The sequence below is a fragment of the Diprion similis genome, chromosome 2 (assembly GCF_021155765.1).
Source record: "Diprion similis isolate iyDipSimi1 chromosome 2, iyDipSimi1.1, whole genome shotgun sequence".
Lineage (NCBI taxonomy): Eukaryota > Metazoa > Arthropoda > Insecta > Hymenoptera > Diprionidae > Diprion > Diprion similis.
Window position 1 is genome coordinate 2,132,330 of NC_060106.1, and position 24,556 is coordinate 2,156,885.

The following is a 24,556-nucleotide window of genomic DNA, read 5'->3' on the forward strand; positions in this document are numbered from 1 at the left end:
TGACTAACTAAGTGAACAAGAACATCACTGTGAAACCAAATCTCTAAGTCGGTTACAAGAACATCTCATTGTTAATAAATGTGTATTTCGATTGAAGTGTTGTGTAAGAATCATTATTTCGATCACGCATAGTGATAGTTGGCACGACCCACAACAACATAATTCCAGATTTATAGAGGCTATACGAGAAATCATACGAGCAGATCATCAAGATTCATGAACCTGGACATCACAAGGTTTGTATATCCAGTTTGAACAGAATATCACACAGCAAATCAAAGATTTCTCGCGATGTTCTCTCCAGAACGTAACATTTGGAAAAAAATAGGGCAGAAAATTAACTTCTTCTTCAGACGGTCGCTATTTTTTTTTTATTGAAAGTTTTGCCATAATAATGAATTCTCAATGAATAATGACATTCTTATGAATTGAGAAAATTAGTTTTATTTCCGTTTCGGATGAATAGCAGCATTGCAATCATATCTTCCGTCTCAACCCGTTTTTACTAATCGTGATATTTAGAGGCCCATAACTTATGAATTATTATTTTTTTTATCACCAATTTTTTTTGTAAGTTCTTGAAACATCAATAAAAAGACTGTAAAAAATTGATGATACAAATTTTTTTTTGTTTCTCTTCATCATCCCACCAAACGCCCAAAATTTGGGGCTCTAGACTAGAATACTCTCTTAAATATTCTATGGTTCTCGTATTCAAAATGATCCAGTACAATAAAGTGCAATTACTAGTTCTTTTGATGCTATATCCGAACGCGGCGCTGTTATTAATTTATGTATTACTTATAGGGGCTTCGCCCCAGCGCGCTTCGCGCGCCAGCCCCACCTCGGCGCTACGCGCCTCATTATTAGTGCATATTATTCATTTCATCATTGAAATGTCATTTGAAACGATCAGAGCTGCTAACTCATCACAGGTTGGCGCATTGTACCGTCGTCTATCGTCTTCCTTGAGTGCAACAAAGTTTAATCTCACCAGGTTTTCTCCCTTAACAAATCGCTCGTACAGTGTTTCAAAATTTGCTGCATAAGGATTGATATCTATTTTATCAGTCTACCAATAATTTGTAACAGGTTTTCTCTTCTTGCGTCATTTTCTCTCAGCGCTAGCTGAGTTTGTGCGTCGTAGATGTAAATTTGTCCATATCTCGTTCTGTCATTGTTTGCGGTCTCTACACTTGTAGATATTTTGTAACTCACATCCCCTATTATTTTCATCACATATGATCCTCGATTTCCCAGATCTGCCACGGTGCAATTGAATGATGCAAACGCAAACGCGTCATTATATGATCGTATATGTTGTCTGAAGTGTCTTGATACTTCGTCATTCCCTTTTCGCAGACGTTGAAGTACATCAGGATATTCCGTTAATGGTGGTAATTTAATTTTTCCTCCATGACAACAATTACTTGTCACCTTTCCTGTTTCATATTTGAACCTTTCTGCATTGCGATGTTTACATTTTACTTTTATTTCACCGATGTCTTGTTGCTCCACAGTTTTGAAAATGCCTTTTTCAATATCCCCGTTGTAACGATGCTCAGCAATGATTCTTAGGCGAGTTCGCTTAGAAAGTACTGGTTCACTATTCATTGCTTCCACTCGTTCTCTGTTTCTGTCTAATTCCAACCTGTCTCTGCTATCTTCTATTGTTTGGCTGAATACAGACAGTTCCTTCTCCATCGATGTCGACGTATCACTGTCACTTAATATATCTTCACAAACATGAATTTCAGATACGTTATTTTTGCTCACAATTCATTAATACACTTCTTTTTCGTCTGTCGTTCCATCTACTCGTTGTCTCTTGCTGTCCAGTTCAATCCCTTCTGTGCTTACTTTTCTTTTTTTAATCAATCTAAGCTTCTGTTCGTTGGTTGTAAATTGGTGTTCCTTCTCCATTGATATCGATCTATCTCCTTGACTAATTGATATTTCTTCACTCTCCTCGAGTTCTGTTTCATTACTTATGCTGACATGTTTGCCAGTATGATATTTTTTGTTCGCTTCCCTATATTTTCGCTGCTGTTCTCGCCGTCTAATTATTCTCTCTTCTATGTCCATAGTATTGGTTGATCGTCCTCTTGATTTATTTTCCAAATCAATAATCACAATCGATTCTTCTAATTCTTCGACACCCTTCGCTGAATTATTTTGGCTACCACTCACCATTGCTGAATTTTTGCTACCGCTTTGCCTGTTATTCTCCAAAATCACCTTCTTTATATTATTTTTTTCTCTATATTTGCGTTGCTGTTCACTCCGGAAAACACCTATTTCTCTTGTGGACAACATAGATCCTGGTCGTCCTCTTGCCTGGTTATACGAATATTTGTTTAATATTATTCTGTGGCTTATTTGGTTATTCGCATTTACAATTTTATTTTCCTTTTTCTTTTGTGATACGTCCGACCATCCACCGTCTCCATCTCCTTGTCTGCTGATTGAAACTCCTCCTTTCTCCATTGCCAACGTAAATCCTGGCTGTCCTTTTGACTGTTTGGTGATATATTTAGATTTGTACTATAATTTGCTTGTTACTTTTGATACTTATTACTCACTATCTGAATTTCATTTTGGTTCTGCAAAAGATCAAAGTGCCCACTGTCTCCGTCGCCGGTGAAGAGTAGCGAGAATTGTCTTTCATCTTGGGATCCGATTTGGTGTGGACGAATTTGTTCTCCGCAATATACGATTGAACATATCTTAAAAATTTCCGCAGCTGCAGCTAATTCTGCTTCTCCCCCGTAAATTCCATTTTTATTCATGTGTGATTTGTAATCACCAGGTGACCTAATCACGGCACGGTTTGACTCATTACCTGTAATAAGACCCGTAAATGTAGACCAATTATCAACTATATTTGAAACGATATTCAATCTCACCTTTGCGTGTCGATCTTGAGTGCCGTGTACACAATACGCCAGCGCGCTAAAAAGACAATTCCCGTCGGGAATCAACTTGATAATTCTCGTTTGCATATTTATTTTTTGTGTGTCATAAACCGATAACTATAAAGATATTTGTCAAAGACTGTCATAAACAGCCGATGACAGCTGTCAATCACTTGACACTAACTTCATAGCAACAGCAACTTTATTATTAAATGAGTTTATTTGAAAATACTCCACGTTCGACATCTCAGCGTACATCTTGTTATGAACATAGTAAGTTTTGTTTGCTATATGCTTTCTGTTTTGTTTTCGGCATCTCACCCAACCGCCAACTTCATCCGTATACTTTTGTTATTATAATTTTTTTACCTGTTGCTATGCGGTACATGACTTTTTTATTAGATAGAGAGAAACTTCGAATAGCTTGTCTATGTGGAACATCATTAATAACTACTCACACTTCACTTTTTTTTTATCATGACTTCTTTCGATAGGAGTTGTGACTGTAGGTGACTCTAGCATTGCAAACTTATCTACGATTCTTTTGGTATGACTATATTAATTCAGAAAACTAGAATCATCATCCAAACGAGTCACATGAATCCCGTGATGAAAATTCAAATTCTTAACTATAAGATAATCCATAATAGCGGCACAGTAAAAATTGAACAAAATTGGTAAACTGTGGTGCATTGGACACTGCTAAAGTTAACAACAAAGCTAATTCTCCATTTTTTTCTTACGCATTTAATATTCTTTCACAATCAGGCCGTGCTTAAGGCGGTATTCTGGTCTGGAGGCCTAAATTTGAGGCATTTTTTAAAGTAAGATGAAAAAAAAAGAAAAAACATTTTCATCATTCATTTTTTCATATAATATTTATTGACATTTTAAGAACAGAAAAAAAAATCAAAAATTCTTTGAGTTACAGGCTGGTTAAGTGGGGGCTACGAAAAAGGGTGCATCCTGCTTGACGTGATTTAAACCCTTACAGTAGTTTGAAACAAACAAACTTGATAAATTTTTAATTAGTAAAGATGTCGCTATGGTTCAACGCTTGGAGAAAAAAAAATCAAGAAATGGCGACGACATGAAAAAAAAAATTTCTTTACCCGTTTTTTTCTGACCTTTCCGAATTTTTTAAAAATACAAAAAAAAAAAAATTTCTCTAAATTCAAGTGTCAAACTATAGAGGGATATATAAAGAAGATTTCCACCAAATTTTGAGAGAATCGTTCGAGTAGAACTTGAAATATCACGTCGACCAGCTTGAAAAAAATAGTTTCGAGAAAAGCGCGTTTTAAGATTTGTTCCGGCCGGACCGGTTTAGTTGGTGCGTCACAAAAATAACTGTTACTCCCAAAACAATTTGAATTTCCATGAATCCTCTTACAGACTTATTCTTAAAGGTCTAAACGTTGAAAATGTGGAGAGAAAAAAATCGATTTCTTTAAATTTCTCGACCAGAATACTCCCTTAAACGCTTCCGAAATCACGAAAACCGCCACAAAATAGAATTTGGTCAATTTCCATATCTGAAACTATACTCAATTCGAATAATCTGAACTCAACTAACGAGCAAAAACACACATACGGCTTCCCCAAATTTTTGGATTGGAGTTGAAAAGAAAAACTATTTGAATAATCTGTAAATGCGTACTCAAATAAGGGCTGCATGATAATTGCCCTGATAAAGCCTGTTTTCCCGTCTTAAATAAGCGGGGTGTTCAGAACTGATTTTCAAATCATTGAATGATGCATGATGATTTACAGGTAATGATTTTATTAACAGGTTGTTCAATATACATGGTATGAAGTGATGTGATTTTTTTAATAATCTTTACTACTGTGTCTTGGCAGTATGGCATCTATCAACAGTCTGATCTCAACTACGTTTTATTGTGGCGTGAACTATCCAGTTACCCCCTCTTCACGTCAGTGTTTCCTGTTTGCTTTGTAGAAGCCTCGCAGTGAGCATCAGTGGAAAGAGAAAGCCTACATTCGAGTCAGTTCAAGTCAGTTGCCTTTGTCAGTTGCCCGAGGTAACTGCGGCACACAGTTGTCTGTGTGATTGAAAAGGAACGGTTGCCGATACGTCAAGTGTGAAGTCGTGTAAACCATTGAAATTATGAGAATAGCAATGAAGAGTAGTAATAAGTTGTTCCTCGTCATCATCATCGGTATCATTATCTACGGTAAGTAGAATGAAACATTGAATACAATTCTTTGTGGTCCCAATTGACACGGGATTTGAAAATTTCAACGCCAAGCAAATGAATATTTCAGTTTATTTTGACGTTTAGGTATATACAGTTTGCGGTATTAGGCCACTCGGAACATCTAATTTAGTAGTGCGTGTAGCTGATGTCAACTTTACCAATCGCCGTTAAGTTGTTTCTCATACTTTCACTTATATTCTCATACTTTTCGCAGAAAGATTTCTAGAAACATGGTTCCTGCATGATCCGTGAATCATTCATTATATTCTGTTTAAGCCAGTGTCCCGCAGACGATGCAATGTTGCCACGTTTGGCATTAGACTTCAGCCATGAGATTAATTGACGGTTGTTCACCTACCTCCTCTTTGGCAGGCAGATACAAAATCGTCACCATATATTGTATCGAGTTGAGATTTGTGCAGTAATTACAATTATAGGGTCTTGTTATTACCGAAGGAGAAACTTATTCGTGTACAATCACACACAAAGTACACTTATATCGTAAGTATTAGCGGATGTTACGCAGTTAAAATTTTGGCTCCTTCCACATTTATAAGGATGAATTTGTTTCATCAGTAAAAATAATTATGGAAACGATCGGAAAATCAGCACTACTGCAGGTAGTGCAAAAATGGGGGACTAGACAAACCGGTTTATTTGATTGCAGTGAGATTATCCTCATTTCTCACATTAATCCTGACCCTTGAAATATTGACTTAACACACACTCAAACAAAAATTCTTGTGCATTTGTTTCGAAACAAAAATACTTCATCCAATAATGAACCTGGTAAATAATTTACTTGGCGTAAGCGAGAAAATTCTAATTCATTTGATAGAAATTTATTTCAACCCAATAAATCTCTTTGCAACTAAACAAATCTTCTAATAAGATTGTATTCAAATGACCATTTTTTCTAGGCAGTACTATATTGATAGATGTGCATGAATTCTTTCACATAAAATTGGGATATAGGTTCCTACATGAATCTACAGTAGGACAAATATATGCGGCGACACATTTTACGTAATTATATGCGTGGCACTTTATAGAATGTTGATGGAAAATTGAATCTTGGAATATCATCGAATCCGAGAATAAAAGTCTACTATTTCGTAATGTGATTTTTTTCACGACTGCAACATTTGTGCTAACATATTATTCACACTTGTTCTTATTTCTCCAGTAGGATAATATAATTGATAATCGTGAATACTTTTTTCACGTTCGCTCAAGTTTCTGGTGTTTCATTTATGTTCATGTTCTGATAGTTCAGGCATGTTAGTCATAAATACGGCTTCTCTTCGAAATAAATCGGAGCTTCAATGTGGTTTTTTCATCGCTTCATTTTGACGTTCTAAAAAACATATTAAAAATCGAGAGCACAATCCCATTCGCGTTAATAACCATTCAACGTCAAAGGTTAAAAAATCTGTTTTTTTGCGAATATCTCTGTTCCTATTGCTCGGAGACGAATTGAGAATCAAATTGAAATTAAAGATTATAAAATTTTACGCAAGAAACATTCTGTTCATTTTCGACGTACAGTGGACCATCTACGTGATATAGAGCGACGAATGTCCATAGAACGTGCGTAGTGTCCGTTTCCGCACCACCTTTGAGGTAGGATACAAGGCGCGTTGTTTTATATGGTTTCTCCAGTAGGCCTAATCCATATTAAGGGGGAAGGCCACTGTGACGGCCGAAAAAATGATCAATTGTTAAGACTTTTTTTCACAGGGATAAGTAATGAATAAAGGGATCGGGTTACTGGTATTTCATTGAGTGTAATCAACTTATTTCATGAAAATTTCGATTAAATAATATTTAAAATTAATTAGGGATATGCGTCTTGACTTAACGACTAATAAAAAACTTTCTCTCCGTCGTGACATTGATATCTCGGTGAAGGATTATCTGAAAATAAGAAAAGTAATTCGTACAATACCTGATGAATGTAGCTATTGTTGTATATAGCTTTTTATTATTATTGGTGTTGTTGTCGTTGTCGTTGTCGTTGTCGTTGTTGTTGTTGTAAAAAGTTACTATTACAATTTTTTTTTTCAATTTACACTCGATAAAATAACAAAAACTTTATCCCGATATTAATTGGTTATCCCCGAAAAAAAATTCTAAAACGGTAATTTTTTCGACCGTCAATGTGGCAAACAAAAAGTATGTCTCGTCTTCGTCGTCGCCTATATCTATTATATACATATAGGTATAGATATTCCGTGGTCCTGTTCTTCGCCAATGCCATATGTTTGCTACATATAAAACAATTTTCCGTCATTGCGGTTATCAACGTAACAACTACATGCGTAAAATATGAAAACACAGGGAACACGAATATTTTCAAACTGCGTCAAATCAAATCACAATGCTGCTTGGGTCGCTGGCAGATAGAAAATAATGGTCAAACCGTCCTCGCCGTACAGCTGCATCAGGGCTTAGACCTACCGGGGGAAGCCGGAGAGGAGGGCGAACCAAAGTTATGGTCATGGGTGCGTGTTGCGCAGAAACTTCTGAGCACTTTTTTTTTAATCTAAACGGTTTACTGTACGTGAAAAATGCACAAAGTGTTTCTTGCGTGAAATTTTATAACCTTTAATTTCGATCTGATCCTTAATTGGTCTTCGAGCCACAGAAAGCGAGATATTCGCAAAAAACAGAATTTGTTAACCTTTGACCTGGAATATTTATTAACGCGAACGCGGTCTCGTTCTCGATTTTTAATATAATTTTGAGAACGTCAAAACGAAGCGATCTAAAAAAAAAAATTAAAGTTCCAATCTATTTCGAACAGAAAACCTAAAATGCCAGGACTATGAGTCTTCTGGCCTTGTGTTCCTCTTTGCGTTTTCCAGAAGGTTGGACCATGACAGAATTATGTTAAAGAATAAAAGACCACGGCTTTACCCTAGTTTAACGTAAAAAGGAAAACTTACAAGAAGAGTACCAAACCTCTAAATCACGGATTCTATCAAAACTTCTAGAGGTGTTTTTTTGACCCAAAATATAGAGCTTCTGATGCCTAGTTTCATCTGTTGTACATTTCATCGCTTAATTTACAATAGATTCAATGGTCGAAAATTTGCAGTTCATACTTTATTATGGCATTGAGATAACAATATATTCATTTAATACATAAGACCTTGTCATGAAAGGAAATTAATATTTAAGACAAAAATACACAATAGGTTCATTTATTATAGCATTTCACTCGTGAAACTGCTAATATAAACAATTTTATCCGAAGTGTAGAGATGCCTATAAGATCAAACTATATATATCTCATAGTTTTATTTAGAGTTGCTTTTTTAACATTAATAGAACGAAAAGTTTTAGGTTTAATTCAAATTCGTAAAGGTCCTAATAAAGTAAGAATTTTAGGAATTTTACAACCTTTTTGTCAGATTTCATATTTCAGGTCAACAAAACAACCTTGAAAGTTTGAACAGAATTCACGATCTAGAAGTCTGATACTCTTCTTGCTAGTTTCGGTAACAACACGGACGGGATGAATTAATTGATACTGAATGTAACAGATAGCCATCTTAATATTCGAAGGCCAAATTTTGAATCATCGCGTTGTACCAGTAAGGCTTAATTTTAAACGCACGTCACTGCGCAGCTAGGGTCTCAATCGGGGCTGCATACGTTTATGCTTGTCTAAAAAAACTGAATGAAGTTTTTTGTAGCAAATCTGGGGTTAGGATAAAGATGAAAGTCTACTTTTTGCACCTTTCAGAACGATAGAAAGTTACCCTGTCGCAAAACACGTGATTACCGATATCAGATATTATCTAATATCGTACTTGTTCAAGGGCATCGAAATTCGAGAATATAAGTATTTGTGTGTTTACTACCTCGAATACCTACACAGCATGATTATTTTTAAGGATGTGAATTCTAATTCGAGTCAATCATATTAATAACGTATTTCACTTGTTGAAAGAACAAAAAGACTTGACTTTCAGTGAGCTGAAAAAATGTAAAAGTTTTGATAATATAAATGCAGATACGATCCCACAGTCGCTCAACAGGCGATTCGACTTGTGATATCGCTAGTTCCTATGTTAGTCCGGATTTCAATTACAGCCTCTGCTACCTTTTCGTAATTACCCAATTTTCAACTAGTCCGAGACCATCCACCTGCATTTGAGAGTACAAAATGGATCTGCATCTATTGGTGTATAATGTCACCACACTGATTCACATAGGACCCTTTGAAAATTTTGAAAATATTCTAAGGTACAGAATTTAGTAAACCTGTGGAAATCCATGCATTACTTAGTCCATGAAAATCCTTTCAGTTCCAGAACGTGATTTATCTAGACATAACAGTTAAAACGGTTTAAAAATGTTGCGCAGGCGCGATGATTACATGCTATTACGTAACGGATATATGCTTTGACAAAGGTATAAATAATTCATCTGCAAGTAAAAATGAAGCTATCCACCGTGCGAATTTCTATGCTTTTGTTGTTTCATGTGAAAATACGCAAAAATTGCAAATCAGCCGTATACCCACTTCTATATAGTACGTATACATTTCAAGGGGACGTACGTTCAAAAGAATCACTGAACAAAATCGTACTTCCTCTGTGGTTCGCTGCGTACGCGTCCTATGACTGCTATGACATTATTCACTTGGGCTTATTCACTACAATTTATATAATCTGTGACCGTGTTACTTCTAATTCGCAATTGATCCTACAGGGTCGAATTCAAACGTGCTATATAAGTCATTACAGTATCAGTTGATCCTCTTTATAAAAGTCTCCATTTTGTTATATTGTATTGCATTTCTGATTAAAGTTTGTTACTTTCTGAAACTGAACATGGAGATTAACGAAAATATTGTATTGAGGACTTGGATATAAATTATTTTAGCAATAGTTGAAATAGTTCGAGAAATTCGACAATACAATACTGAATTATAAGAATTAGGGTTATCGAATAGTATTATTTTAAATTTTGTATGTTATAATCACACGTCTATAATCAATTTTACTTACAGCATAGTAACATTTTCATATATCTGTGAATAAACGAAAACGCGCCGTTAGTATACACTCGATACTACACATAATTATACTACATGAAATTGTACTACAAAAAATCATACCATACAAAACTGGAATACACAAAATTATACATCTTATACACTGAGAAAAAAAAGTTATAGAACCAAACAGCTGAGTTATTGGACTTTTGATATATTTAAACCAACAATTTTTTAGTTGAAACAATAATATTGATGCATTGATTTGAATGGTACATGCTTTTGCGTATAATTTATTTCAAGCAATTACATATTCACTTCACAGGACTAAATTACAAAGAACAACTTATTTTCTTGAATCAACTAATTTCATGTAATTCGTGAAAGAATAGTACCTCGAACGCTGAACACGTCGGTTCAGAAGTACCAAGAGATTGAAAACAGTAATCCTACGTTTGTTGCAATATTCAATTTATTGCCAGATGCTATGTTCGGCTCAATGTGATCTTTGTTCGACATAATAAATGATAACTCTGATCAAAAAAATGTATAATGTGTTGAAATAAGAATTTGTTTCATAAGGCAAATTTTGATTTTCATTTAAGAGAATTATATTGTTAATCAGATTGTAGTGTTACTTAAAAAAAAAGAAAAATCATCCAAGCAAATGAGGATATGTTTCAGTGGAATTTAGAAAGAGTTCTTGAATTTCTTTTACTTTTAAACAATCACGTGTAGTTGAAAATTGCAAACATACGCTTGGAATGGATTTCAACTACCGTCACTATTGCATATAGGCGCTTACAACAAATAAGTCATTGACTGTACGGAATGTATATCATTTTGTTAAAAGAAATGTTGATGCTGATACGACAGTCAAACGATTTTTCGACATACAGCATTTGTCGTTATAATTGCGGCATAAACGTAATGTACGAAGACCGGGGCACGACGGACCCCCTGAAAAGTTTTGAAAAAAAATACTTCTCTTGATATTGAAATACTATTGAAGTATGAAACATTCTATTAGGCGACAACATTTTTTTTTACATTAAAAAAACTATATTCTAGACAAAGGCTATTTGCTCCGGTATATAAATTTTTATATAACGCGAGTATGTTTCACGCGGTTTTTCTTAGGTGTTTTCGGTACACAAAGTACCCGTTTCTACGCCGGTCGAGTGAGTCTGCGAATTGCGCATGCGCGGAGTACTGAAACGACCGCTTTTGACTCCTAGGAGTCAAAGTTGGTCATTTCTGTACGGCTCTCAGGCACTGACGCGACAAACACAGTAAATTGATCTCACATTTCGCGACCCTAACCTCAATTTGGTGCTGCGCGGAAAACCGCGTAACGTACTCTTATTATATAAAGTATCGTGTATAACATGGAGGCAACGGTCTTTGCCTCCTTGTTATACAATGTACTATTTGGTCATACATATTGATATGAGATAATCAGTGAATCATGTGATCCAGGTAGAGTCAAAGAATGCAGAGTCATTGGCAAGTGAAATTCAAAAAACCTTTTATCATTTTATGGAGGGGATCCGTCGTGCTCCGGAAATTTTTTTTCTTGATCATGGCAATTTAATGATGAATTTGTTCGAGATAGATCTAAACAACTTGTATCCGGTGCTCCGAAGCCACAAAAGTATTTAGTTCTGTGAACCAAATATTGGTCCGGTTGAAGAACGGGATCCGTGCAGTCGAATACGTACAATCGCTTCAACTAAATATTTATTTGTCGTAAGAGAATTCGTTATTCTGCGGAATCAAATTTGATCCTCTTGAATTAATCCGTACATGAGATTTGATAGAAAGCAAATTGATGTCGTCGAGCTGAATGATTTTTATTCTTACCGTTCAAACTTATATATTGTTGAATATGTATCGTTGAATGAACTAAATGTGCCTTTATTCAGAAACTTTTGATGGTCGACAGAATCAAATTAAGTTTCCGAGCCTAAAGAAATCTACATCTTGTGCGTACCATTTGTTTCGTTGATCCAAACCAGCGAATATAAATCGACTAACTGCAAATACTATTGATTTAAATGTATGTATCAGTCAAAATAACAACGAAATTGTTTCCACACACATAGTTTAATTCATTCTGAATCTATCTGCAATCACGAATAGACTAATAAACTTATTGTTAGCTACTTTTGAATATTTTGGTCGTCGAAAGAAAACCACAAAACTCTGACGTGTAAAGCAGCTGGGAAAAAAGGCAATGAAATCCAAGTTTGCATTTTGTTAGTCCAATGACATAAACGAAATATTTACTTCAAATAAATATTTTGTTAATTGCGATCCTTTCATTCATTAACTGAACTGTTTCATTGACTTTTTCACTGCTTTCAAATTGTTAAAATACTGATGAAATCCTTGCATTTTTGTACAAAGTTTCTTCACGTCACCTGACCTGAACTTTGCACCACTAAGATAAATATATCACGTCATCTAAATGAGTAAAAGTTGACCCTAAGTCTGCGCGATAGTTTGGCGTAGTGGATAAGATGTGCGACTAGGTAGGATGATAGAAATTCGTGCGAGCAGTTTCCGGATCGAATCCCGAACAAAATCATGCGGCTTCTAATCGGAAACTAAAAATGCGTTCATCTGACTCGCGAACAACTACAATAAGTTACTTGCGTCACAAGTTACTTGCGTAAATTTCAATTTTCTTTTTTTTAGTTATTAACTCATTTCAAACGTTATCTTGTTAAAATAATTGTACGTTTGTTTGAATTGACGATTTTGAAACTTTGTGCAATTAAGTGTCATTTTTGGAGAGAGTAAATTTTCGTCATCACAAAAAAATAATCCCTACTCCGACAGAAATATTTCTTCGGATCGACGATGACTTTTCTTCATATACTTCTATACTATACTACAAAATACTTCGTTATGTTAGAAAAATGTGCAATTTCATTTAAAACATTTAAAACAACTCTCTGACGTGAGTGACATATTTCATTATTTATACGCGTTGTCGGGTTGAATAAGCGATCGTTTCTGATGAATTTATTTCATTACATACAATGTCATATCGTCTTCGATTAAAAAAATATGCCATTGAACCTTGTAAATATTATATGAGTGAACAAACACTTCATTAGATATAAAGCATTTAGCGTTTGGATAAAAATACTAAACTAGAAGAGCAACTCAGTCAAGTTTGTCGCTTAATTTCTATATAATTCAATTGAATTATTTTTCATTTGACTTAAATACGGAATTTTCGGATCAAAAAGTACGTAGATTGTCGCTTTGAGTAGATGTGCTCTCAGGACTATACATACGCATGGATTATTTGGATCTATTAATATTTACTAGATCCACTAACTTTTTTTTCTCAGTGTAATATACCTATAATTTTGTGCAATATAATCTCGTGTAGCATAATTTTGCGCTGTATAATCTTAATGTGAAATAATTTTTCAAATAAATTATGCAAAAATCTTGGACTAATTCCAGAATGAGCGTCGAAATTAATGAGCATGACAATTTATTGATCATCTCTAAATAATTTACATGAAACCATTCATCTGCTTACATGAATATGTGAGCGCGTTAGTAGCGTGCGACACCTAGAAGCTTCATTGTACTGTACTCAGATTGGAACGACAGTTCCGTATGTGCCTTTGTAGACAGTCGTATGTGGTATACGTATTATATACCATCTGAATTATAAACGAAACGCAATACTCAACCGCGAGTCTTTCTTTAATGTGTAGCACCCCACCACTCTGCCCATCTAGCAGTTATATGCTAAACCTCTGCTTGGTGCACAAGTCATAGTAAATAGAGATTTCAGGAAATGCAACGATATTGAACTAACCCGTGCGTTACAATAAAACAATAAAAATATTTTTTTCTGACTAACACAGGTGACGTGGCATGTGGAAAGAAGTCACGAGGTCGCTCATCTCGACCTGTGTCTCGGACAACATCAAGACCACGAACAACATCAAGACCACACACAACACCAAGACCACACACAACAACCACCCATCGTAATGATCATGGTAAGTTGATTATGTATTAGGGTGTCCGTTATTTACCAAGTTAATTATTTTTCCTGAGACGCCCCGTAAATTTTCAGGCTACAGCCGCCAACAAAATATCAGAGCAATATAAGCACTTAATATTCCATTTAAATTACATGGGAATTTGCCACTTTTTACAATTAATTTTCTTTTTCTTGAACACGTTCGTATACAGCAATGAGAGAGACTTACTGCCATAGGAAATTAAATGCTTTACAAAATAGGTCTCTTATAATTTTTCGATTAATTTACTCCTTCAAAAGTTATTTACGGTTGAAGATGAACTTATTGTAAATTTTCTGATTTTTTTTACTTTTACGGCAAAATTATTATTATTTGGATGAAATTTGGTGTTTTTTTCGAAAAATGTATAGGTAATTCTGACGATGTAAAGGTAAAAAGTTGAGAAAAGGTTGAAAAATATATAAGTCAAGTCAAATTCGTACCACCGGAGTATTACTATTTACATATCTCGCGCCAACTGCCAAAAGGGCATATTACAGCAGAGAGTTTTGTGCCAAAAGGGCGTAAAAATTTTTATTTTTGCCATTCAACTTAGAATCGTTCAAAACGTGAAACTCCATAGAAATTTTTTTTTGATGTACTAACGCCAAAAAGGCGTATTTCAAGACATACACCCTTTTTAGGCGTATTCTTTTTTTCTTAAGGCCGAAAGGGCGTATAAAAAAAATTCAGGTTTCGCTCTGAAACATGAAAAAAAACCATAAATGAAGCTACATCTAAAAAAAAAAAAAAAATGAAAAATGGGAAATTGAACTATAGGGAGAGTGAAGAAGGGAAAAAATGGATAAAAGCAAGAGAAAATATTGAAAGATTTAGACGAAAATTTTATTTCTTGGAATAGTTTTTAAATTGTCAACAATTTGTTTCATTCTCATTCTACTATACACCTATGTATAGCAGCTTAGCACGTAAGATTATTTCTAGAACATCACTTTATGAATTTAATGATTGTACGAAAGAAAATTATAGCAAAACTTGAAGAACTGAAATTTACCATGAACGCTACTTTAACCTCAAATAACTTTCAAAGGAGAAGATTTTTCGAAAAAATTATAAGAAACCTTTTTTGGAAAGCGTTCAATTTCCTACAAGTATATGCATCGATCATTGCTGTACTGCAATTTATGCCGAAGATGAAAAATTAATTCCAAAAAGTACAAACATCCCATGTTATTTAAATACGAAATGTAACATGATTGCGGCACGGTTTAGAATGAAAATGAAGAGCTTTTTTGGTATGATATTTTTTTTAGAGCATAAACTAAAATTTTAGTGGGTGGCAGCAAAAAAAAGCCAGCCTGTGAAATAACGGACACTTCGCTGTACAGTGTCTTGTACAGTCAGGTTAGTAAGTTATACAATACAACCGCTGATATAAACTGATGGAAAAGTTTTATCACTTCTGTTATTGGTCTTAAGAAAACAAAGTGACAACTTCGGACCGATTGTACAGGAAAATTTGTTTAGACCTGTTAATGCTTATATAGGAGCATCGAAATCTCGGAAACTTACTTCAGGTATAAATGTGACATTATTTTTATTCAACATTCTTGTTCGAAATAGTTGCATTCATATCATCTTATTTAATTCATGTTCCACTGAGTAGACCCCGCAACAAGAATGTTATTCTGAAATTAATACCAATAGGAACGACAGGAAAAACTCAACCTCTGGATGTACAGAGTCTTAGAATTTGGAAAAATTTCGTGCGGTACTTTCTAGTCAGCGCCACACTGATGAATCACAACATTAATTTACATTTACGAAAAAACATCCCAAAATTCCAATCTTTTCTCCACAATAAATTGGCCTCTCCGGAATAGAATAATCTTTTCAAACACCTTAGATATTCTGGATACATTGATGGTAGACCAGAAAAATTCAAAAATCCAGTTGAGTTCAGTTTCGGAGATTCTTGTAAGACGCATTGTGAAATCCAATACTGCACAAACGTTGCTGTTATTCAATGTTCAATGTGTAAAAAATTTTTGCGCTTCAAGCACTTTTTCGACGACTATCGTTATTGTTCAAGAATCTAAAATTGATAACATTTTGTATAAAGTTATCGTAACGATAAAATATACGAATGAAACGTATTGAAATTTAGTGAAACAATTTGCCTTGGTTCCCGATGATTTATTTTTGAGTATTTCATAATACAAAGAGAAAATAAAAACCGTCAACATGTTCATACGCAATTTTGACCACTTTTTGCATACGTGCAAGATAAACAGCGTTCGGGGGTAGTTACTCCGTCCGATATTTTTTTCAGTAAAATCCGTAAACCCGTAAATTTTCATTTCTGTTCATGCGCAATATATATATTTTTCAAGATTCTTACACCCAAAATTTGACTATTTTTCGCATAAATTTAATCAGATTTAAGGGTGGTTCACTCCTTTAATTTTTTTTTTTCAATTGGAAAAACGACATTTTCTGTTTTTTGTAAAGAGATAATTTTTTCACTTGGTTTGATCAAAAAATGTTATATTCTTATAGGTAAAATTACAAAATTGATGCCTGCATCTTTGGAGGGCTGTTTCACCCACTTATAATGTTTCATGGCCGATGAAAAAAATACGTGTCACTTAATTTTTGATGCACTATAACATATATGAACTAGATCAATATCGGAGAGATAGAACCGGGATAATTTCCTTGTAAGTCATCATTCCTCCGGGCATCATTCCTCTAATGAATTCACCAGTATTCGAGATATCACTTCTAGAGAAAACCTTTTATAAATTACTACGCGAAATATCTGAATCAAATTAAGATTACTTGTGTAAGAATAGCGGAGTAGCAAATAAACTTGAGTGCTGGTAAGTTCGGTTTATTATATGTAAAGTTTACGTTAAATAAAATATCCACCTCTTGCATCGTATATACGCGTACACCGCCTCATTTCTTGATTTACGCATGAGGCTCTTTTTTGCTTTTTTGAAAGACGTGGCACTAACAGAAACCTAATAATATAAACTATAAGCGGCGCGGATTACGAATTGCTGTTCAATATCTCACTCTTGTAACATCCTTCGGTGTGAAAATCGAAATTTCCGGAAACTACCGACCTGAAAAATTGCAAGAATTCATGAGGTGCTGTCTTTTTCCGTAATCCTCGAACGAGAAACAATATCTTCAAAAAAACTTGTGTATTTGAAAATAATAAAAACTAATGATTTCATAGTGAACTGGAATCTACACAAAATACGATGTATAATTTTTATGAGATTACTATTGAATATTTTATTTGAAATTTCCAGAGGTAGATCCAAACAAAATTGGCTGGGCAATTCCAGAAGCAAATTCTCGCAATACACAAAATAGTGGTAATCACTATCCAAAACCATCAGCCCCACTACCAGATCAAAACTTTGCTACAAAGTCGAACGCACCATCCTTACAGTCAGGTAATTATGTCTTTATCAAATGTGCGGAGAAATTTGTAAACCAATCGAACGTAATTCAATTAGAGCATAGCCAAGACTGAGATTTTATGTTAAAAAATTTCGGCCAACAATACCGTACTTGCATCGATATTAACTCTAATATGAATGCTTTTTTTCTTGTACTCAAAACTTATGGTGCAAAAATCCGATCAAATTAGTATTCTGAGAATTCTATTATTATGGATGTTGTGGTATATGTCTAAATAAGTGTTGAGTCCGATATACTTTTGACAAATGAAGTGTATTAATTTGCCTATTGTCATCACGCGATACTTATTCCTCATTTTACTGGCAATGAACACACTCTGGAAATAAATTGAACACGAAAAGTGAAAGGGCTAAAACGGCTGAATAAGGTTAAGGCCAATTTATCAACTTATATGAATCTAGAAAAATCGGAATTATAGTTAAGCAAAATATTTTCATTCACCAACTAATAAATTGCAGGTTCTCCTGGGCAAACTCAACAAAATGCACATATCGGGCAGAACCAACCAGTCAGCCAAGGTTATAATCCACCGGTTGGACAACAGTACAATCACCCATTCAACACGCCTGGTGGATCAATGTACCAGCAGCCTGGTAGCCAGTCGTACAATCCATCAGTCGGTCAAACTTATCATCAACCTGCTGGTCAGCATTACAATCCTCCAATCGGTCAGAGTTATCAACAACCCATCGGACAACCGTATAACCCGTCAGTCGGTCAACCCTATCATCAACCTGTTGGTCAGCCATACAACCCACCAGTTGGACAAACTGTGATTTTAGCACCAGCTCAAGCATCATCGTCAAATCGCGGATTAGGACAAATCGCTAAAGAGGCTGTAGTGTTTGCTGGGGTGAGCGCAGGTGTAAATGCTGCAGTAAACAGATTACTTCCAGGCGGCTCTCGTGGAGGAGGAACCAATACTCAGATAACATACAATAATTATTATAATAATCAAACGGATAGTCAAGGACACGTTGTGCCACCACCTACCACAGGAGAATCTAGTAGTACGGCTAAGCCAGCAGAAGGCTCAACCTCTGCCCCCGGAACCGCTATGGCGCCGCAAGTTGCAGGAAACTCGGAAAGCAAGAGCGTTCAAACCAATCCTAGTCCTGATGCACCGATGAGCGTTCTACCATCAAATACGGGTGCCTCGGTGACTGATGTAGGATCGGGTGCCGCCATAGTTCAAGCTTCAGGAAATCCCATGGCTCCACCAATGCAAACAAATTTAGTCTCTGACGAGGAGCTCATGCGTTTATCAGAAGAACTTTTTGAAGCTGACGCCAATAACGCATTCAAATATATTACTTTGAACTTGCAAGGTCAGAAGATTGATGACAGTATAACAGACAGCGCAATGGAACCGTAAGTACATCGCACAAAGTTGTTTCACTTGCACGAAAAAACAAATTCACGCAGTGAAATTAAAAGATCAAAATAGAATCTAAGACAATAGTATAAAATCGTGGCTCGTGCTTCGTGAAGAATTGATGCTACATTAATATTTCGATATGGGTTCTCAAATTTCATGGATACGCGGCAAACATTTCACATTTCTGTCGAAATTTTTATCATTCATTACTTTTTGCATGATTTCGTATGATCTCAAATGATTTCAAATTTTTCCAATAATGACGAGTAGGGTTGTGAATTTGTCCAACTTATCGTAAGTGAGTTTATGTATTTAAAAGAAAAAAAAATGTACCGATTTTATTGTAAGATCATCGCTTCGACAGATAAATTTGACTTTGTGAATGTTTTTTTTTCTTTGAAAACAATCGCATACTTCAGTTTCTTGCGGAACAAACGTAAACATGAGATAAATCGATCTACCAAGTACGGTAGAACCTTGAGTAACCGAGTCTCCAGTATCCCAGCTCTCCAGTAATGTCAACACATTATGTATGTAAGGATAACATAAAAATACGTGCGTCGTATTTCTAATATTCTCTAATTTTCTAATAACTGTCTTTATTCAAACTTTCGTTAGTCCGAACTAGGCCCCGTCCCAAGTGATTCGAATAATTCAGTTTTACTTCAACACCCAGTATAATCATCATGGGCATCAAACCGGAATGAGCTGGCTGCCCGGAAGTGCGAGCTCCTTTTACCCTTATATATGTTACGTTTTATTTAGACAATTCGGATACTTGTCATATGTTCTATTGTTTATCTGAAATTCTTTGCAAAAAATTTAACGGGGTAAAAAGTAAAGGGCTACACAATAGAAATACGAAAAAATCACATTTGCCAAAAACCCAAAATCTAATTCATAGAATTTCAGAGCGTAAAAGGCCAACCGAAATATCGGAAAGTCAAAGTTCAGAAACATTAAAGCGTAGAACGCCGATACACAGAATCGTCAGAATTGATAAGGATATAACAAGCTAAAAATATAGAATCGTCGGAATTCGGACGGTTCAATACTTCAGCTTTCTATACTATAGCTTTCTATACTTTACTCTTTTACATTTCGGAATTCTACAAAACAGATTTCAGAGTCTTTGAAAATTTGATATTGGGTTACGTTTGATAAACGTTTCCTTATAGTATAGGCCAATCAATAGAGATTTTTTCGTTACGAAAATACCAATGGGAAACCGACTGTGCCATCACATGAAATACAGTCTGTATAAGTTATATTCTGTTATGTTTTCGCCTCGCAATTATCACTCATTAATTTTTCATAAACGTTTAAAAGCAGAATATCGTATTTTTTTCGTGTTTTGTTTGTAAAACCTAAACTTACGAAGAAATCTTGATGCTTTGAATTAACGAATCGTAGAGAATTAAAATACAAAGAAAATGAGCATCGAAACGACTCGATCGGATAATTACTAATGGAGAAAAACTGGCAAAATTAGGGTTTTTTCAAAAATTCAGAACGCTGCCATATTTCAAGTTCTAGCGTAGGATTACATGAGGTAGTAGTGATTAACAGGTACTGTATGTGTTCACAACCCATCCGCTGTCGGATAGTTAATTTTTGTATAATTATAATTTGGATTTTTTTCTGCACTATTTTCCAGGGTGCATTTTCTGCTCTATTAATTGGCCTAGGAGGAGAGCACTCTATTTAAATATGCGGGGATCATCTTTTTAACTAGGGAAACGATTCATTTCGAATTAATAAAAAATCGAACTGTAGAACGAGGAATCGAAGTTAGTTTTATCAGTGTAGTGAATTACAGTACCCCACTAACGTATTCTAATTGTTTACCAGTAAATGTTCATACTTTGCAGTACTGACTTGTGCTTACCTATTCAGTAATAAATCCAATGCTCAAGATCACTGGTCATTGTTAGTAATTTCTGATAAGGGCATTCACGGATGCGAAGTATATAATTACATCAGTGTACTACTACGCAGATGTACTTATAATTGTAAGTATTATTTTCGATACACCTTGATATATCATTCAAACAACCATTTCTCTGATTTCAGTTTGCTGACTGTCCAGCCTGAGGGATTAAAAATTCCGACGATTGCTTTGCTGCGTTCTGTTTACGACAAATACGAATTGGATTCAGGAGTAGCCGAAAAAATAACCCCAGAAAGACGTGATGGGGAAATAAATATGATAAATGAGTTCCTGAAAACACGAGTAATGATGGAGGCCATGAAATTTATCGCAAAGAAAGGTTTGATACCCAATGATGAGTACGAATTTAAAGATGCCTTGAAACGGATTTGGTTTTCTCAATATGCCCGTGAAAATGACATAATATCAACTAGCGGTTTTGAAAACGTATTCTTGGCCGAAAAAGTTTACACGGATATCACTGGGTTACACAATTGGATTTACTTCAACGAGCAGGAGTCTGCTGGTAAAGCAAATTATTTGGGATACATTCGAGAAGCTAAGCTTGGGAACGTGAGTATTCCGAATTACGGCTTTTTAATTTAATTAATACCTTCGTTTTCTTACTGGAAGTTACAGCGTAGTTGGTTAATGAGTCAAAAACGACATATTCACATGCTCAATCCTCTCCTAAAAAAGCAATGATTAGGTAATTCATGAGAATAAATTGGTAATAAGACATGAAGATCGCTGGTATCTGCTCTCTTAGAAAATTTTCATCACACGCAATGTATTTTGGTTTTATTGAATATGAATGTTTCATTCATTTATTTAACAATTAATTCAAGTGTTATACCAATAAAATATATTTTTCGGTTCAGTCAACGATAAAGTTAAATATAAAATATTGGAAAACATGTATTGCAAATAACTACTTATAGTCGAAGAATTTTTTGTACTATTTTATGGATACAATTGTAAATCTGTTGTCGTCAGTTTTACCCTTAATAGTGAACTCTCTTCATCAACGTTACGATAACTGTAACATTATTTATTTTTCAGAATGCTGTCATCGTCAAATTACGGGCAACTCTGAACGATATCGTAAGACCGGTCACAACGATTTTCGTTGGTACTTCACCTGAACTAGAAATGGCTCTGTATACGGTTTGCTTCTTTATTCGCCCAAATGGTGCATGTCCAGTATCACTGGGAACTACCCCGTTTACAATATTCACGAACAAAATAACTTACTTCGGTAAAGAAATTCTCTTTTCGGCTTATCCAGAAATATAAATTTTGTAACAGCTACTTGGAAAGCTCGGATTTCGAAACCTGTGTAGCGTGAAGTGCCGCAATGCCAAATAGTGCGGAAGAGGAACGTTGGTGCATATGCACAACTGAAATGCTCTACTTTCCACGCTAAGACTTTCTTTGGCGCATGCGTACTTTCCAATCACTCAATTTTACGCAATGCGTCATTCAGTGTAAGATACTTAACCTCAATTTTACGTATTGTCAGTCGCTCCTTCAATGCTTTTCGAATCGAACTTTCCACGTGAGTTCTGCAAAAATATCATGTGCGACACGTGCGGATGTGTGACATCTGACTGGTGTGATCACAGCTGTCGCCTTGGGTTCATGTCGAAAGCCACATTCGTTTAGATATTACCCATTTTCCGCCAATGTCACACAATATACTATTTTATAACTGTTTTTTAAATTTATTAATTTCCAAGGGTGTATTCCGCTATGTAAGTATACGTGGTATAATCGCTTGATGCAAATATCTGAAAGTTAGAAAAAACTTTTCATAAAACTTGGAGGGTTTCAAGGGGGGAAAGATGGTGCTGATACGGGTTGACTTGTGGATTGCGCCATTTTGAAGAGTTTGCAGGTAACGTTTGATTTTACATGCAGAACACGTATTTTGGATAGAGCAGCTAATAGCGAAATCAAAGCTTTCACCTTAGCCTCCACACTTATTCATTGTTTTTGATTCTGATCAAAAAGTTCATTACCGTCATTTATTTCCCGAAGCAAATTTTTCAAGAAGTAGTTCATTGTATGACTATAAACGTAGAAACGTAGATTCGATTATTCATACTCCGCCTCTTCCTTCGTCTTCTGTTTGTTCAATTAGATACTTCTTCTTCCAAGGCACTTTTTTCGTCTAGGAAATTTCATAGTGTGGACATTTTCTCATCTGGACTTTTTTCGATTTGCAGAAAATTTCGTCCGGAGGTTTCTGCGTTTTGAAAATGTTTCTTCAAATTAGGTAACACCTACCTATGGCATAATTTATTTCATACTATGTAGGATCACAGAATAGATTACATGTAGCTTAATTTATTTTAGTCTTCAGAGGATTATCTTATGCATTCCTGTTAGGGGCTTGAATCTTATGGTTTCAAACATACCACTCTCCACTGGAAGCCTGAATTATTTTAACCTTTTTAGAACCACAAATCCTACAAAACCCGAGTTACCTAGCGTTTCGGGTGTCACAGATTTGATCGTTTCAATTGCCGCTTGTTTTGCCCAATCTCCCCTATATACCGATGTACGTGTTGGGAAAATATTTCTTCTAAGTTTCATAGACGAAAGAGTTTCCTTGTCCAAGGAGTATTCTAAATGAAAAAATTCTCTCGAGACGTGTCTAAGAAAAGAAGTGTCCAGATGGGAAAATGTTTCGAATGAAGGAATATTTTGGATGAAAATGTGCCCGAGCAAAAAAACGGGAGGTGAAAAAGTGGGGTATGAATAAGCGTCGTATGATGAATTACCTGACTAGCCGTGCAAAACATTCTCGATCGTGGCAGAAATCAAATCGGAAACGATTTATTCAGTACACCTCGTAGTAGACGCTCATCTGCAGCTCAAAATGTGCGCAGTACAGGATATTATACTGTCTTGCTTTTAGCGTGTACCGCACTGAACGTAATGAAATTGATGAATGGAATAAATGTAACGAAAGTGATGAAAATAGTATATGCAATAAAAATAATTAAACTAATGGAAATAGTGAAAATAGTAAAAATTATGAAAATAATGCAACTAATGGGAGCAATTTATTATATTGTAAGTATTGATTATAATGAAAATAATGAAAATAGTTATGATTGAATCCTGGGTATCGTAATCCACGCTCAAGACAACCTCAAGCACAGCAGCTACGATGCGTGACTTGTCTTGATACTCGGAAAATCTGTAGAAATTTTGGAAACTTTCTAGAAAAATGGACGAACGAACAGAAACTCAAAGTTGCCTATTTTGTATCCAAAAAAAAGTTTTTAGTGAGGGCGAGGGGAAATGAATACGTGCAGAAATTGAGCTAAACACACACTCAAAAAGTATATTTAAAAAAAAATCTCTTTGACATGTTTGGATCCGTCTTTGATATTGCTATCAGCTGATCATATTCAAAATAAGTTTTCCGTATCTAAAATCAGATGTCACATACATAATCTCCAAAATGGCACAATCCTCAAGTAGTCACCACAAGTTTAGTGAAAAACTTTTTTTATATCTCTTTCCGATTCTGAGACATTCACATGTGACTGTTAAAATCGGCCACCTCATGTATTTC

General features: G+C 35.1%; 2 protein-coding genes across 2 annotated transcripts in view; one reads left to right on the forward strand and one right to left on the reverse strand.

Annotated features, from left to right (window-relative positions):
* Positions 1 to 24,556, reverse strand: part of LOC124416575 (DNA mismatch repair protein MutL-like) — a 51,207-nt gene that overhangs the window by 9,200 nt on the left and 17,451 nt on the right. The window lies entirely within an intron of this gene.
* Positions 4,921 to 22,724, forward strand: LOC124416574 (endoribonuclease CG2145-like). The gene is made up of 6 exons (XM_046897771.1): positions 4,921 to 5,110; positions 14,039 to 14,176; positions 17,485 to 17,631; positions 18,118 to 19,030; positions 21,111 to 21,540; positions 22,030 to 22,724. Exons 1-6 carry the CDS (start codon positions 5,044 to 5,046, stop codon positions 22,261 to 22,263), a joined length of 1,929 nt encoding a protein of 642 aa, XP_046753727.1. The 5' UTR covers positions 4,921 to 5,043; the 3' UTR covers positions 22,264 to 22,724.